This window comes from Saccopteryx leptura, chromosome 8, assembly GCF_036850995.1.
Source record: "Saccopteryx leptura isolate mSacLep1 chromosome 8, mSacLep1_pri_phased_curated, whole genome shotgun sequence".
In the NCBI taxonomy this organism is placed as follows: domain Eukaryota; kingdom Metazoa; phylum Chordata; class Mammalia; order Chiroptera; family Emballonuridae; genus Saccopteryx; species Saccopteryx leptura.
Window position 1 is genome coordinate 8,653,753 of NC_089510.1, and position 15,954 is coordinate 8,669,706.

The 15,954-nt window shown below is 49.2% G+C and overlaps 1 protein-coding gene across 1 annotated transcript in view; it reads left to right on the top strand.

The window, feature by feature from the left end:
- The first annotated feature begins 4,046 nt into the window (after positions 1 to 4,046).
- The window catches only part of CLRN1 (clarin 1), a 44,252-nt gene continuing 32,344 nt past the window's right edge, over positions 4,047 to 15,954 (top strand). The window contains exon 1 of the mRNA XM_066347244.1: positions 4,047 to 4,526. Coding sequence (XP_066203341.1) covers positions 4,274 to 4,526 — 253 coding nt within the window. The 5' untranslated portion in view covers positions 4,047 to 4,273. The remainder of the gene's footprint in view (positions 4,527 to 15,954) is intronic.

Genomic DNA, 15,954 nt, shown 5'->3' on the forward strand with positions numbered 1-15,954 from the left:
CGCCATGAGAATATGCTCTTCTGGTGACTAGACACGCGCTGTCCTTGCTCTCCAGCTCCAGGGCACCTCCGCAGGCTGGTCGGCGATGGCGAGGCCGCCGTGTGCGTGCGGGCAGGAGCCCGGGCTCCAGGCCTTGGCTGCAGGCCACCACCTCCCGGGGCACTCAACACGAATGCCGTAACTGAAACCAAGCGAATCTGGATCTCGGGAAAGAGGACCCGAACATCTCCTCGAGTGTGGTTCCAGTCAGCAGCCCGGTGAGACCCGCCCGGTCCAGGCACAGAGGGCACCCCGGACAGGGGACCCTGTAGGCCTCGTCCTGCCCACACTGGGCCCCACGCTCTTGGATGCGATAGACCCATGAGCTTCTTTGTTGTGTTTTGTGTTTTTTTTTTAAGTTGGGAACAGATATAACTTTGCCAATATTTTTTTTCTTAACTTGACAAGCAAGGATATTAAAAGTAAAATTACCATACTTTGATGAAAGAAATCTTAACACAGAAATCAGGAAGGACTCAATTGCAGGGTAAAAGCTCAACTCACTATGCTGTGTTTATTTCTCTCACGTGTCTACAGAGGAGCGAAAATGTCACTGTAAACGGGGCAGACTTGGGGACGGGTGGGATCTCACTGCTCTCTGCGCCAGTCCCGGCTTCTCTGCCCGGGCAGCTGGACACCCGTTCGGCTAGGTTTCGGTTCATTAAACCATTGACTGTCCTGCGCTAACGATCACCGCACCCCACCCCCACCCCGGCTCATCCCCCCCTTTCCGTGAAAGTGTTAATAATACTGATTCAATTGCTGCCAGGCTTGGAAATGTTCTGTCTCTTCCAAGAGCAGGATATGTTGATAGAATTAGAATTCTCCTTGGACAGTTTCAACTAAGGTTTCTAAAATGAGTGTGGCACAACCCCCCCCCCCAGATAACCGTGGTGCCCCCTTGTTGTTAGTGAACAATGATGACAATGACTCTAAGTCCAGTGGAGAATTCATTGGGAGGCCGCAAACCTGTGATGAGCTGTGCAGTCTGTGTCAGCTTCCGTGAAACGAAGACTTCCTTCAATCAGAAATCGAACCTGGGTCCTCTTCTGATTCTCGTGCACACCCCACGCTTCTGAGGTGGTGGCTGGTGTTTCCCGTCCTCCCCGGAAGGGACACTGGCATCCTTGAATCAGATGTATAGTAGTTGTCTATCTTTAACAAGACCGTCTCTGGCAAGAGAGGACAGCAGTGCCCCATAGTCTGAGTTCAGATCATAAAAGTGCCCCTCAAAGTGCACACCACCCAGAGACTCCTCCACATTGCCGATGGTGTGAAATCTTCATGTATTAATTTCTTCTAAGCTGTGATGCTTCAGGGTAGGTCAAGAGAACAGAAGCTAGCAGTCACATAACATGTGCTTTGGACCAACTGGGGTCATTCTATGTGAAGACGTTTCTGTTCTCTAAGCACCCAAGCTGTCTAGTTAATAGTGGGCTACTCTGTCCTTGTTACTCCCAGTTTAACCCAAGGTGGAGAGCTTGCCATCTCCTCCAGATCATGGGCTGCGTAGAACAGCACATCAGCTTCCGAATTAGGAGACCTGGATTTGAATTTAGCTTCACTACTCCTCTGGGCAAGTGGCTTGACCTCTCTGGGTCTCTGTTTCCTTATCTTCATCATCTTGGCCACCACCACCGTCATCATCTTTGTTATCACTTTATATGATATCAGTGAGAATTAAATAAGATAATTTAGATAAAACACCTAGCCAGTTTCCAGACAAATGAAGTTTTCACTAAAAGCTAAGAACCTTTGCTCTAATAGTCAGAGGCTGGCACAATAATGTGGCATACAATCGATATTCAATAAGTACACCTAACCCCCAGCCCCAAGTACCACATCTGTTTGCAAGAGGAAGAATCTCATTGGAAATGCAGAATTAAAAAGCTGTCACTGAATTCTGAACTCAGTTTTCAGATCTTGGAAATTTAACCAAACTCACTTTGCTATTTAATCTTGCTCATGACTTTTGTCTTTTGTCTCCCTCACGAATTACCTCTGCTGGGACCGTTGCTGTTCTGTGGCAAATTCTTAGAGACCTCTATCTGACTGTAGTCCCTTCTTCCCATGACAATGTCCTGGTCTTCCTTACAGATTCTGCTACTTTTCCGACCCAGAATCACACTCCCTTGCTATTGTCCTGAGCTTCTAAGGCAGTGGTTCTCAAAGTGTGCGCCAGGGCGCACTGGTGCGCCCTATGGTATTCCAGAGAAATATTTGCCTGTTGGGGACCAAAAAACCAACAGGGTTTTTGGAGTTTAGATTTTTGGGGGACAGAGGTGTGGGGAATTGGCTGTAAGCTGACAGTCTGCCCAATTAGGCTGTAAGCTGACAGTCCCCACCTCGCTTGCCTGATTAGGTTGCAAAAGGCTGTTAAGCTGTGGTGCTGGATTGTTTACACTACCCCCCATGTTCCCCGGAAAGACTGAGGCAAGTTTCTTCTATCCTTTGTTTGGTGTAAAGTTAAGATGATATGCATGGTAGGGTTTTCTGCACTCAACACAATTAGGAGTAAAAAGAGAGGAATTCTTCAATGTATTGAAAGGAAATGAGAGTTTGCCTTTCAAATATATGCCCAAACATTGAAGAAATCGCTAGGACACATCAGGCTCATGTTTCTCATAACCATAAGAATGACTGTCGAATTTACTAAATCTTATGAAGAATGTATCTATATATATTAAAAGATAACTTTTTTGTTGTTTTTTTATTTTTTAACCCCTCTTTTTTTACGAATTCTAAAAAGCATAACTCAAAAAATGTAATAACATAAAAGTGTTTTTTAATGTCAGAATAAATTTAATTTTGTTGTTTTTATTTTGTTTAATTACCATAAAAGCATGCTTGGACTTTATATTTTTTCTTTAATAATTTGACTTAATTATTATAACATATTTCTCAGAAATTTGTATACCATGTGCCTACATTTATTTGTAGGATTTTAAATGCACCCCAACTTCAAAAAGTTTGAGAACCGGCCCTGGCCGGTTGGCTCAGTGGTAGAGCGTTGGCCTGGCATGCAGGAGTCCTGGCTTTGATTCCTGGCCAGGACACACAGAGGAAGCACCCATCTGTTTCTCCACCCTTCCTCCTCTCTTTCCTCTCTGTCTCTCTCTTCCCCTCCCGCAGCCAAGGCACCATTGGAGCAAAGTTGGCCCAGGCGCTGAGGATGGCTCTATGGCCTCTGCCTCAGGTGCTAGAATGGCTCTGGTTACAACAGAGCGACGCCCCAGATGGGCAGAGCATCGCCCCCTGGTGGGCATGCTGGGTGGATCCTGGTCGGGCACATGCGGGAGTCTGTCTGACTGCCTCCCCGTTTCCAACTTCAGAAAAATACAAAAAATAAATAAAAATAAAAAATAAAATAAAATAAAGTTTGAGAACCACTGTTTTAAGAGAATCATTTAGAAACCAAAAGCTTTGCACCAGCTCTGCATATTTTTTGTCTGCTAGGAAAAACTTGGATCCAATTCTGCATTGGTTCTAAAGCAAACATCTGGGAGCAAAGGAGTCAGGAGGACAAGCCCAGCAGTTGGTGGAGGGCACTTCCTCTCCAAGCAGGATGCAATTCAGTCTGAGATTTTGTCCTGCTACAGTTAATGTTTTTCAAAGGCAGTTAATGCCAATAAATAGACACAGGTCCTTCCTACCCCTGCCAAGGTTCCTCTTCTACCCTCCTCCCCCCTAAAAGGAAACCCCACAAAAATAAACACATGTCAATATATAAACTTCTCAAATTGCTGAAAATTTACCACAGTAGCCAAGCCTGCTTCTGAAAGTTTGAACTCACCCAATCAGACAAAAGGCTGGGGACAGGGGCGGCATCTATCAAGTTACACCGAGGACTCCATCTGTCATCTTAGACCTTTGTTGCCCAGCGACGCACGAGGAGAGCCTCGAGGCAGTTTGAACGAGTTTTATTTCACAGATTCTTAGTCTAAAGATTTCAAATTAGAGAGAAGTAGAAACAAACAAATAAAAAACAAAGAGAGAGAGAGAGAGAGAGAGAGAGAGAGAGAGAGAAGACAAGCCAGTGTGCTGAGGAAACCACCGTCCTGGCATCCTTCTGACACTGAGCACGGCCGGAACCTCCCGCGGTGATGAGGTCGCCTTCCCAGCCGGTTCCCCCTGCGCCGCTTCTGCAATAAATGCAGTCCAGGGGGCCGTGGTCTCTCCTGAGGCACAAAGGTCTTGTTTCTGAAGCTCGCCCTCCCGAAAGCCACTTCTCATTATGCCAAGCCAGCAGAAGAAAGTCATTTTTTGCACGGCCGGGGTGTTAAGCTTCCTGTGTGCCCTTGGAGTTGTGACAGCCCTGGGGACACCATTGTGGATCAAAGCCACCTTCCTCTGCAAAACAGGGGCTCTGCTAGTCAACGCCTCGGGGCAGGAGCTGGACAAGTTCATGGGTGAGATCCAGTACGGGCTTTTCCACGGAGAGGGCGTGAGACAGTGCGGGCTAGGAACCAGGCCCTTCCGGTTCTCATGTAAGTAGCCACTGCGTTTTGTTGTTGTTGTTGTTTAATACCTCGTGGCAAGAAGTTATTTTTAAGATCCTTGCTCTGTCTATTACAGGACTTTTTAAAAAAATATTTGAACTACCTAGGACTCTTCTGAGAAATCTCTTCACCTTAGTTGGTATTATTTTGTGTTTCTTTTACTTATTAGTTCATCCTTGCTGTTTTTATTATGACACCATATAGTGACTGAGTTGTTCTGGAGTTAAACTTTTTGAAAAGATAAGAAACTAAAATTCTCCTTGAATATTCATACTGACCTAAGAAATTACGGGGCCTTTTCTTTTAAAGGGGGATGGGCTTAGAGAAACAGAAAAGCTGTAAGAGATGATTTTCGTTTTGTACTTGAAAAAAAGGGTCAGTCAGTGCGGTGGGCTCCTGAACCAACCCCCACTGCCTTTCTTACCTTGTTCGTGACTTTGTTTTCCTTGCTTGGGCCTCTACTGGTGATAAGTATTATTTTTTAATCCAATTTGGAATCCCTCGGCCATAGAAATTTGAAACAATTGGCTGTGCTACCGGGAAAGAAATAGTTGCCTATTTAGTATGGAAAGTCAGCGAGCGACGGACCTCCCAGTCAGACGGAGAATGTGAGACACGTCCCATCAGGAGTTTGAGTTTTGTGAAATGGAAGTGTTACCCCCTGTATTTATAACCTGTTTATCTCAAGAAGAGAACTTTTTTCAAAATTACCATGTGAATAGGCAACTCATTAAATGAAAATTAATAAGAAGTTATTTGTTATATCTCTCACAGCATGCATTCAGAAATTATTATTATTTCAAAAGGGCTGGTTTGGAACAATCTTATGAAGACACAGCCAGTAAATTAGTGCATAAATCACTCTTCAGGAAAGGAGGCGACCGGTTAAGGAATTTAAAATGAATTAGTATTTTGTCTGGGTATTTTTTTTTTCTCTCTAGCATAGGTAGATGGCCAAATTAATTGAATTTATTATTAACATGTGCAGTGTCTAATTAAATTTCAGTGCTGGCCTATTTATATTTCTGCAACAGTCCTTATATCTTCATAGCAGTCGTTGGACCCCAGCCTTCAGCTCACATGGCGTGTTCATAGGTGATAGGAATTTTCATAGAGCTCCAGAGATTCCCCAAGGATCCGTCTTCAGCATTTTAAGAAATTATCATACACATTTGACGAAGTGGATACCGACTCTTTTCACTGAATGGTTTTAGTTTATGACGGTAATGGGGCTGTTAGCATTGTTTAGATTTCTTGGGGGGGGTTGCATGGAGAACAAAACAGAATGTTGCATGATTTGCAACTATTACAAAATACAAAGAGGAAAAAAGACAAGTGAAATGATTGAACCGCGAGTCACTTGCTGGCATCTCAAAGCAGGAGAAAGGCGTCGCACAGACAAATTTAGACCAAAGCAGGGAGCATACAATGACTTTGCCGAAGTCTTTGCACTTTCAACAGTGAAGTGTTTCAAATCAGTACTGTTTTCTGAGCCCTGACTAGGCACGAGGCACTGTTTGTCTCATTTAGTCCTCACTCAGCCATGTTCCTCTGCGGTCCCACAGGTGGGTGTGGTGGTGGTGTCCCGTGTGCCCCCATCCCCTGTAAGGGAATCGATCTGCTCAGGCGTCTCTCCCTTTGCTGTCAGTGAGGGCACAGAGCAGGTGGGCTCTGACCAGTGGCCTCCCCAACCTCACAGGTGGGCATTGAATAGAGCCCTCCCTGACCTCACAGGTGGGCATTGAATAGGACCCTCCCTGACCTCACAGGTGGGCTATGACCAGTGGCCTCCCCGACCTCACAGGTGGGCATTGAATAGGACCCTCCCTGACCTCACAGGTGGGCTCTGACCAGTGCCCTCCCTGACCTCACAGGTGGGCTCTGACCAGTGCCCTCGCCGACCTTACAGAATTGCATTATTCTTCATGATACTTAACACCCCCCACTCCTGGCCTAGTGGGACAATTTCACACTTGCTCGTTTGTCCTGTGGTGACAACCCTCTTCATACACCGTCCTAGACATGTTAAAACCACATTTGCTTCCAATGCTGAGTGAAGTCAACTTACAGTATAACTTTTTCTACCTCAGCAGAAGAGTATCTTTTTCAAGGGGGCACAAGAGAAAGTCGGAAAAACAGTAAAATAAACAGATCCAGTGAACTCCCTAAAAAGCATAATGTGCATTTAAATGAAACAGCCCCCTCTGAGTATTCAAACGCTTCCTAATCTATGTGCCTTCAGACCCACTGGGGCTGTTTACATTCCCCCTGCAATATGGCTCCCAGTCCCCACACTCCCATGCACAAGGCCACCGCCACCACCCTGTCCCAGAGGTTCGGAGGTTCCGTTAACAGACCCGGGAGGGAAGGGAGCGCTCTGAAATTCTCTCTGGTAGAAAAGTGAAGCCTTGTCCACATGAAAGAGGAAGCCGCCTCACCCTGGCCTCCCAACAACGGCTTCCTTCCAGCAAAATTCGGAACCACCACAAAACTCCGAGTGGCTGACTCTTCTCTGTGTCTTCAAGTTCAACCGAAAATTTGAGTACACCTCACTTTCCAGAACTTTCCTCACCCTCTGTTCCCTTTAGAAAGTGAGTGAGCAGGCCCTGGCTGGTTGGTTCAGTGGTAGAGCATCAGTTTGGCGTGCAGGAGTCCCGGGTTCAATTCCCGGCCAGGGCACACAGGAGAAGCGCCCATCTGCTTCTCCACCCCTCCCCCTCTCCTTCTTCTCTGTCTCTCTCTTCCCCTCCTGCAGCCGAGGCTCCATTGGAGCAAAGTTGGCCTGGGCGCTGAGGATGGCTCTGTGGCCTCTGCCTCAAGCGCTAGAATGGCTGGTTGTGACAGAGCAGGGGTCCCCAAACTACGGCCCGCGGGCCACATGCGGCCCCCTGAGGCCATTTATCTGGCCCCCGCTGCACTTCCGGAAGCCCCACCTCTTTCATAGGTGGTCAGTGAGAGGAGCCTAGTTCCCATTGAAATACTGGTCAGTTTGTTGATTTAAATTTACTAGTTTGTTATTTTAAATATTGTATTTGTTCCCGTTTTGTTTTTTTACTTTAAAATAAGGTATGTGCAGTGTGCATAGGGATTTGTTCATAGTTTTTTTTTATAGTCCAGCCCTCCAACGGTCTGAGGGACGGTGAACTGGCCCCCTGTGTAAAAAGTTTGGGGACCCCTGCGACAGAGCAACACCCCAGATGGGCAGAGCATCGCCCCCTGGTGGGCGTGCCGGGTGGATCCCCGTCGGGCACATGCGGGAGTCTGTCTGACTGCCTCCATATCCAACTTTAGAAAAATAAAAAAAATAAAATAAAAAAAATAGAAAGTGAGTGAGCAAGCATTCGGGTTTGCAGATGCTTCCCGGTGGAGGAGGGACGGAAAAGCTGAAGCATCCAAGTTGTCAGTAGCTTTGTGGCCAGTCGTGCTCATGCTCTTGTGTCATCAGTTCCTATGAATCTATTTTTCCATTCTGTCGGATTGCCACCTGTGACCTTGTACGCCAGCTTTTCATTTAGCTGAGCACTGGCCAACAGCAGTATCAGGCAAGCGAGGAACACAAGCCACAGTAATTTCAAATGTTCTAGTAGCCATCTTGAGGGGGGAGGAAAAGGAAACAAGTGAATTTAACTTTAACGACGTATTTTTTCCTTAACCGAAGATGTCCAGAATACGGTCCGTTTAACAGGGTTAATATTAAAAGAAAGAATGTGGTATTTTACCTTCTTTTCTCGGCACTAAGTCTTGGAGGTCTGGTGTGCGTGTTGCTCTTAGCATACTCTCAGCTCAGGCCAGCTGCGGTCTGAGGGCTCACGAGCCATCTCTTTGTGGCTGGTTGCTATCCTGCTGGAGCGTGCCAGCTTGGATGGAGATTTGCTCTGAATAAGATGGGCAGTGATGCTGTCCGTATTCAAAAGGAATTTTTGCTTGTTCCTTTACATACAGGGGTAGTCAACCTTTTTATACCTACCGCCCACTTTTGTATCTCTGTTAGTAGTAAAATTTTCTAACCGTCCACCAGTTCAACAGTAATGGTGATTTATAAAGTAGGGAAGTAACTTTACTTTATAAAATTTATAAAGCAGAGTTACAGCAAGTTAAAGCATATAATAATAATTACCGAGTACTTTATGTCGGATTTTCGCTAAGTTTGGCAGAATAAATCTTTATAAAATAACTTACTATAGTTAAATCTATCTTTTTATTTATACTTTGGTTGCTCCGCTACCACCCACCATGAAAGCTGGAACGCCCACTAGTGGGCGGTAGGGACCAGGTTGACGACCACTGCTCTACAACGTTATAGGTGTTATGTTTATGCGCCACGTATGCGTAACTTTTTAAAACCCAGATACCTGGTGTAACAGGAGGGTTGAAGGACAGACCAGAAAAACAGCGAGGCAACATTGTCATTTCTGTTCCTATTCAGCGTTCCCATTGACTACTCCATCTCTTTTCATTATAACCAGAACCTTCCCGGCCTGCATGCACGGTTAGACTGGGGGAACTTCCGCCTCGCTGACTCTGGCTGGTTCCCATTCATTTATGGGTCGGTTGTTCATTTTCTAGAGGTCACCGGCATTCCTCCCTAGCACGCAATTTCATTCATTACAGTGAAGAGCTGTCTTCCGTTCAAGGCAACACAAGCGGTGGGCTTAATTTCTCCTGCTGTGTCACCCGAAACATTTTAATGATGATGTTTAAACTCTAAACACGCCATCAAGATCAAGTCTGCCAGGGCCGAGTCAGTGTGTGGGGGCAGGTTTCTGTTCTGGTGGCTGGAAACACTGCCGAGCGTCACCAAAACATGACACCCAGGAACCCTCTGGTACCAATCATCCCCGGGCAGGCTGACCGGCACTGCCGGGCAGCTCACTGCGCTGGCTGGTAGAAACATCAGGAATCTTTTCTTTTCTGGGGGGGAGGGGAATGGGAGACATACCATCACATCTATCACATATCCCAGCTCGCAACTTCGGTCGTACAGAGTATTTTAATTTGACGATGAAAAATCTGGGGAAAGCTGAGCAGAGGCTCCGCCCCTCACGCGGTCGATAAGCTGCGTTGCGTTACCACGTACGAAGCAGGCGATTCAGACTGCAGAGGGGGGGTTGAAACTATTGTGCTTCCACGGGGCGAGCGGGTGGCTCCCCAAATGTGTTTCAGGGTAGAGAGTCGGGATTCGGGATCTCTGTCACTTTTGGGGTCTCCTGCAAGTGCCCCTGCTGACGCCAACTGCCCGCCAGCCTTCCGCAGGGGACCTCCTGGTCGCCATCCTCACACCTGCCCCCGCCGGCGCCCGGGCGCACCACCCCGAGCGGCAGAGGCCTCCTGCAGTACCTTCATCTGGTCATAGTATCCCCCCCCCCGGCGCCCAGGTGTGCCACCCGGAGCGGCAGAGGCCTCCTGCAGTACCTTCATCTGGTCCTAGTATCCCCCCCCCCCCCCCCGCGCACCACCCGGAGCGGCAGAGGCCTCCTGCAGTACCTTCATCTGGTCATAGTATCCCCCCCCCCCGGCGCACCACCCGGAGCGGCAGAGGCCTCCTGCAGTACCTTCATCTGGTCCTAGTATCCCCCCCCCCCCCCCCCCGCGCACCACCCGGAGCGGCAGAGGCCTCCTGCAGTACCTTCATCTGGTCATAGTATCCCCCCCCCCCGGCGCCCAGGTGTGCCACCCGGAGCGGCAGAGGCCTCCTGCAGTACCTTCATCTGGTCCTAGTATCTCCCCCCCCCCCCCGGCGCACCACCCGGAGCGGCAGAGGCCTCCTGCAGTACCTTCATCTGGTCATAGTATCTCCCCCCCCCCCAGGCGCACCACCCGGAGTGGCAGAGGCCTCCTGCAGTACCTTCATCTGGTCCTAGTATCTCCCCCCCCCCCCCCCCCGGCGCCCAGGTGTGCCACCCGGAGCGGCAGAGGCCTCCTGCAGTACCTTCATCTGGTCATAGTATCCCCCCCCCCCCCCGGCACCCAGGTGTGCCAGCCGGAGCGGCAGAGGCCTCCTGCAGTACCTTCATCTGGTCCTAGTATCTCCCCCCCCCCCCCCGTGCACCGATCTCCCCCCCCCCCCCGTGCACCACCCGGAGCGGCAGAGGCCTCCTGCAGTACCTTCATCTGGTCATAGTATCCCCCCCCCCTCCCGGCGCACCACCCGGAGTGGCAGAGGCCTCCTGCAGTACCTTCATCTGGTCATAGTATCTCCCCCCCCCCCCAGCGGAAGCAGGTGTGGTGGGGGGTGAAGAGGAGTCTGTGGAGTTCACCTGCCCGGTGGGAGGGAGGGGGACAGAGGCGGCTAGCCTCACGCCATCCAGCACGCGTGGACCCTCCTGCCTCTTGGCTCAAGACAAGTCTTACTCACCCCTTAAAAACAGCCCAGCAAATGGCGATTTTGTTCTCCTCTCATTGAGGGGGAAAAAAAGCGGGAGGGGGCGGGATTATGCAAAGAAGGAGAAACCTTCCATTTCTCTCTGCCAAATCATTTTTTCCTCCCGGTCCTTTCCAGACCTTGCCACTCACTCTATTATTTCAAATCACCTTGTATTATAAGTATTTGAGAATGTGCATTTCTCTGCATGGGATCCTGAGTCCCGAGGAGGTGGGGGGGGGGGCAGGCAGGACAGAGCATGGTTATTGTCACAGAGAGGTACTTAGTAACTATCTGGTAAACAGACACCCTCGAGATTAAACAACCTGGGTTCGGGGTTGGTTTCTGCCACTCCCTGCAGATTAGACCTTGTGCCAGTCGTGTCGTGCCAGTTGCATCTATAAAATGGGAAGTAAGACGAGGTGATGTCTAACACTCCTCCAGCTCAAACTCTCTCTGATCTGTACAATGTGGGGCTGGCTTTTCTGGAAAAGGTCCTCCCATCTTTAAAACGGCATGGCCTTTCCCGTCTCAGCCTCATCAAGCCATCCCTCACTGAGAGATTTTTAGCCCATCAGCAGAGCGGGGAGTTCTGTCTCCTGCTAATGCCACCCGCCTGTCCCCAGGTGATCTCCTTTACTCTTTGGTCCTCAAAGCTCATGGTTCTTGAAGTATTCAGAAATAGCTCCAATTTGTCAGGACCTAAATGAATTCCGTTATCAAAGTAAATGCTTCTTTTGTCGCTTGTCATATGCTTTTACTTTTTGCATAGAAAATGGCTGGTTAAAACAGGAGAGAAGGAATGGGCTGCTTTGGAGATCTAGGGAGTGCATTAGTAGGTTCCAGAGAGTGGGAGCAGCCACGGGCCCTCAACGTAGGTGGTCCTGCTAAGAAAGCAAGAAAGGACAGTCCACGGACGGCGAGAGGCTGACTGCCTACGTCCCCCAACTTGTTCTTTCTTTATTTTTCCTAGAAACCCCTCATCTATCCTCACGGAGAAATTCCTCTTTCCTGAATCTGATTTCTTAAACTGATCATGGCAAGAAGTTAGGAGCGACCATTATGTTTAGTGCGGCAGGGTATTCTTTCCCCAAAGGAGGAACTAAGCCAGCAATTGGCCTCGAATTGGTGAGAAATAGGGAGAAAATGCTTCAGAGAAAAGAAACTCCTGGTTCTCCTAGCCTACTCCAGGAAGAGAACGTTTATTTCTCGCTCCTCCCTAACAACTACTTCTGGTGTCCTTACCAGAAAAAAAAGTCGACAGAATCAGCCTTGAGAATTATAATTTTGTATGTGTGTGTGCGTGTGCACATATATGCACACGCACACACACACACACACACACACACATACACACACCTCCCTTCCTTTTAAATTATCCTCCATTTCAGAACACTCAGAAGGCAAATGATAAGATGGTGGTAATATGTCCTTGTGTATCAATAATGACCCTAAAAGTAAATGGTTGGATTTACCAGTCAAAAGGCACTGAGTGGGCCTCGGGCGGTTTGCTCAGTGACTAGAGCATTGGCCCGGTGTGCAGACATCCTGGGTTTGATCCCCAGTCAGGGCACACATGAGAAGCGACCATCAGCTTCTCTTCCCCTCCCCCTTCCCCTTTCTCTTTCGCTCTCGCAGCCAGTGGCTCGGTTCATTCAAGCATCCCGGTCGAGGTGCATGCAGGAGTCTGTCTCTCTATCTCCCTCCTCTCACTTAAAGAAAGGGGGCACAGAATGGCTGGATGGTTAAATTATCCTTCACCCTAACAGCCAGTAACACCGTTGACCTGAGCTTACCTGAGAGAGACCATGGAGGCTGACCCGGCTGTTACTGAAACCGCATGGCAGAACCCACGTGGGATGTTGGAACTAGCGCTGGGGCGTGAACTTTACCTCTTAAAGGATGACTCCAAAATTGTTCTCAGGATGTGCTGCTCTGCTCTCTTCTAATCTCTGAGGGGGACTCCTCTCCCCCAAGGGCTCGCAGACAATCCGGAAGAAAAGCCGCTGATTTCAGCTGCCCATCTGCTGGGCGCCTCAGAGGTGCCAGGCATCTCACACGGATGATCTCCAACCCTCCCATGGAGGTGTTATGATACTGTTCCTCTTAAACCAACGCAAAACCTGTAAACTCAGATCGGAACATTTCTCAAGGTCACAGAGCGAGGGGAAGCAGGCCGGGGATTGAAATTCGGATGCAGATGCTGAACCTTGTTCACCCCTCTGCTGGACTTGGTCTCCTAACTGTATGCAGAAGGAACACAAAGAGATGAAGGAAAACGTAAGAATAGCCTTTGATTTCAACACTTGTTTTTAAAATGATGTTGGGACTTCACAAGAAATTCTCATATATCCGTGTGATGGCATTTGGCCTTAAGACTTGAGTCCATTCGTTGCCTCTTGTTCATGTTTCAGGAGCCCTGATTTCTAAGCCCCATCTTTGACCTTTCTTTGGAAGGTAAGACGGCCAGGCCAGGCCTGTTTAATACTCTGGGTTTCCCAGGTCACACACATTGCTCATCTTTGGGCTTTGTCACCACATTCCCATGCTGCTGACTGTTCGTGTTAAAGGCAGAGATCTCTGATTGCATGTGTGGTTAGCTGACTGCAGATCACTGTCAACGGAAATTGTCATGGCACAATCTTCAAAGTTACTTACTTTGACTATAACAATGATTTCACCACAGCAATTACCAAAATGGCAAGGTCTTTCCTGGGGTGACGTGAACAGCTTCAAAACACAAGCAAGAATGAAAAGCAGATATCTAGCATTTTATTCACTTTCAAAATTTCCAAAAATTTCATGAAGAGCCAGTGGAGAATCAGAGCATAAACTGAAATCTTTTTTTTTTTTTTAAAGAAGAAGCTCATTTTTATCTCTTAAATGTATCAAAAATTTCATAAAGTTAAAGGCATATTTTTAAAAACAAAACACATTCATATTTTTTTTAGGTGAGAAGAAGAGAGATAGTGAGGCAGACTTCCACATGCACACCAACCAGAATCTGTCTGGCAATCCCATCATGGACTGATGCTCAAGTGCTGAGCTATTTTTAGTGCCTGAGGCCGATATGCTCTAACGGAGCTATGCTCAGCACCCAGGGCCACGCTGGAACCAATCAAGCCACTGGCTGAGTGAGGGGAAGAGAGAGAGAAGGGGGAGAGGGGAAGGGGAAGAGAAGCAGATGGTCACTTCTCTTGTGTGCCCTGACCGATGATTGAACCTGAGATGTCCATACGGCGGGCCAACACTCTATGCACTCAGCCACTGGCCAGGGCCACGTTCACATTAAACAATGACAAACCTGCCTTTTATCTAGTCATGCAGCTAAATACCCAGACTGGTTGCAGTATGACACACTTTTTATTACTGGTTTGATAGAACAGACGAATAGTAAACTGCAGCTGGCAGACTAATTTATGCAGCATTCACATTCTCCTCCCTCCCAGCATGGTCTCGCTGTGGCGAAGTCACTCTCGGGATCCATTTCCCCAACATAATCATACCCTGTGGATGCGGAGCAGTTAAATAGGTTCCATTATCAGAGGCACATATATGCCAACGTAGCTGCCGTCCCAAAGCCGCCGCGGGTGAGTAAGACTGGCTGATGGGGCCGCCTCCGAGACCGGCGTGAGCCAGGTGGCTCCACATGAGTGGAGAGGCACACAGGCGGTGCTGAGAGAATTGTGCTTTTTAAATGGTTCTATCATGCCATCAAGTCTCCGCTTTGAAGTGCTGGGCTCCCTGACCACAGCCGCCAGCAGCCGGGCTCGGTACCGGTGTGAGACGGTGGTGATGTTAAAGGGGACAGGGGCATTGAGCACATGTCAGGGAATGTCCTTTGCTGGGTTCCCATAATGACTGGCTGTTGATGGGCTGAAGGCAAAGTCAGATCAAGAGCATTTCTGTAAGAAGAAAGACATTTTCCTTCTTATTCCCTTTCAAGAAAATGAAAAGCTGAGCACCAAGGGGCCAGATGCAACTTTTTCTTTTTATCACACCTTTTATGTGAAGAAGGAGAAGTTGAGAGGGGAAACAGGACCTCTGAGGCGACCCTCGTGGCTTTAATGGTAGACGCTGCGGTTCCTCTGTGAAGGACGCGGCTGCTGCTCCGTGGCTGACACCAGAGTCAGCGGCTGCCCCCCCTCTGGGAGCTTCACAGAGGGCGTATCGCACCGGTGACATCTGGCCAGGTGGAGGCGGAGAGGGTCGGTGAGACCCGAACCGTTGGCTCAGTGGTCCACAACCCCGACTACACTTGCGGTCTCCCAGAGAGCCTGTAAAACGAGAGACGCCAGGGCTGCAGCCCAGACCGACCGAGTCAGGGTCCCTGGGCCGGGGCCCAAGCAGGGCCGTGGTGTGGAGCTCCCAGGCGGCTCAGTGGGCCGCCCAAGGTGGGCACTACTGAGGTGGGTGGTGGTCAAGGTGGGGGGATAGCTGAGGCCCTGAGTCAGAAGCCCTCGCTGTTAGGGATGGGGGGGCACCAGGAGGAGGGCAGGGGGGCAGAAGCAGCATTCAGCACTATTTCCACACGGCTAGGAATGTTCTGGTCAAATTCAAGTTGGGATTCTCGACTTTGACTCTCTTTGCTGCTCACACACCTGGCCTCAGAGGGAATGAGTGATCGGGCTGGTGAGTCTGCAGTTAGAAACTGAGCGTGCTTGGTTCTCAGCCCCGGGCTCCCCTCTTTCCACATCTGCCCGCCAGTGACAGGAGCCTGCTGCCCAGCGGGTCAGGGCGAAGGGGCCCATGCCGCCCTGGGCAAGAGCCCTTGGGCTGTCTAGCCCTGCCTCAGACTGGGCGAGGCTGCCCACTTCAGCAGGACGTGGCAGATGGTGTCAGTCAGGTTCTCCAGCCATTTTATCGAAACCAATGCTAGCATTGTGACCTCCACCTGCCCGTTGCCGGTGGAAGGGGCCCTGCTCCATCCAAAGAGACTCTCAGGGCTCCTCTTGAGCGGTGCGCCAGCAGCCCAAGCGTCAGCTGAGACAGACCATTACAGGGCGGCCCAAGAAACTGCAGGAGGAAAACAGAAACGAGAACAATGTATCAGAT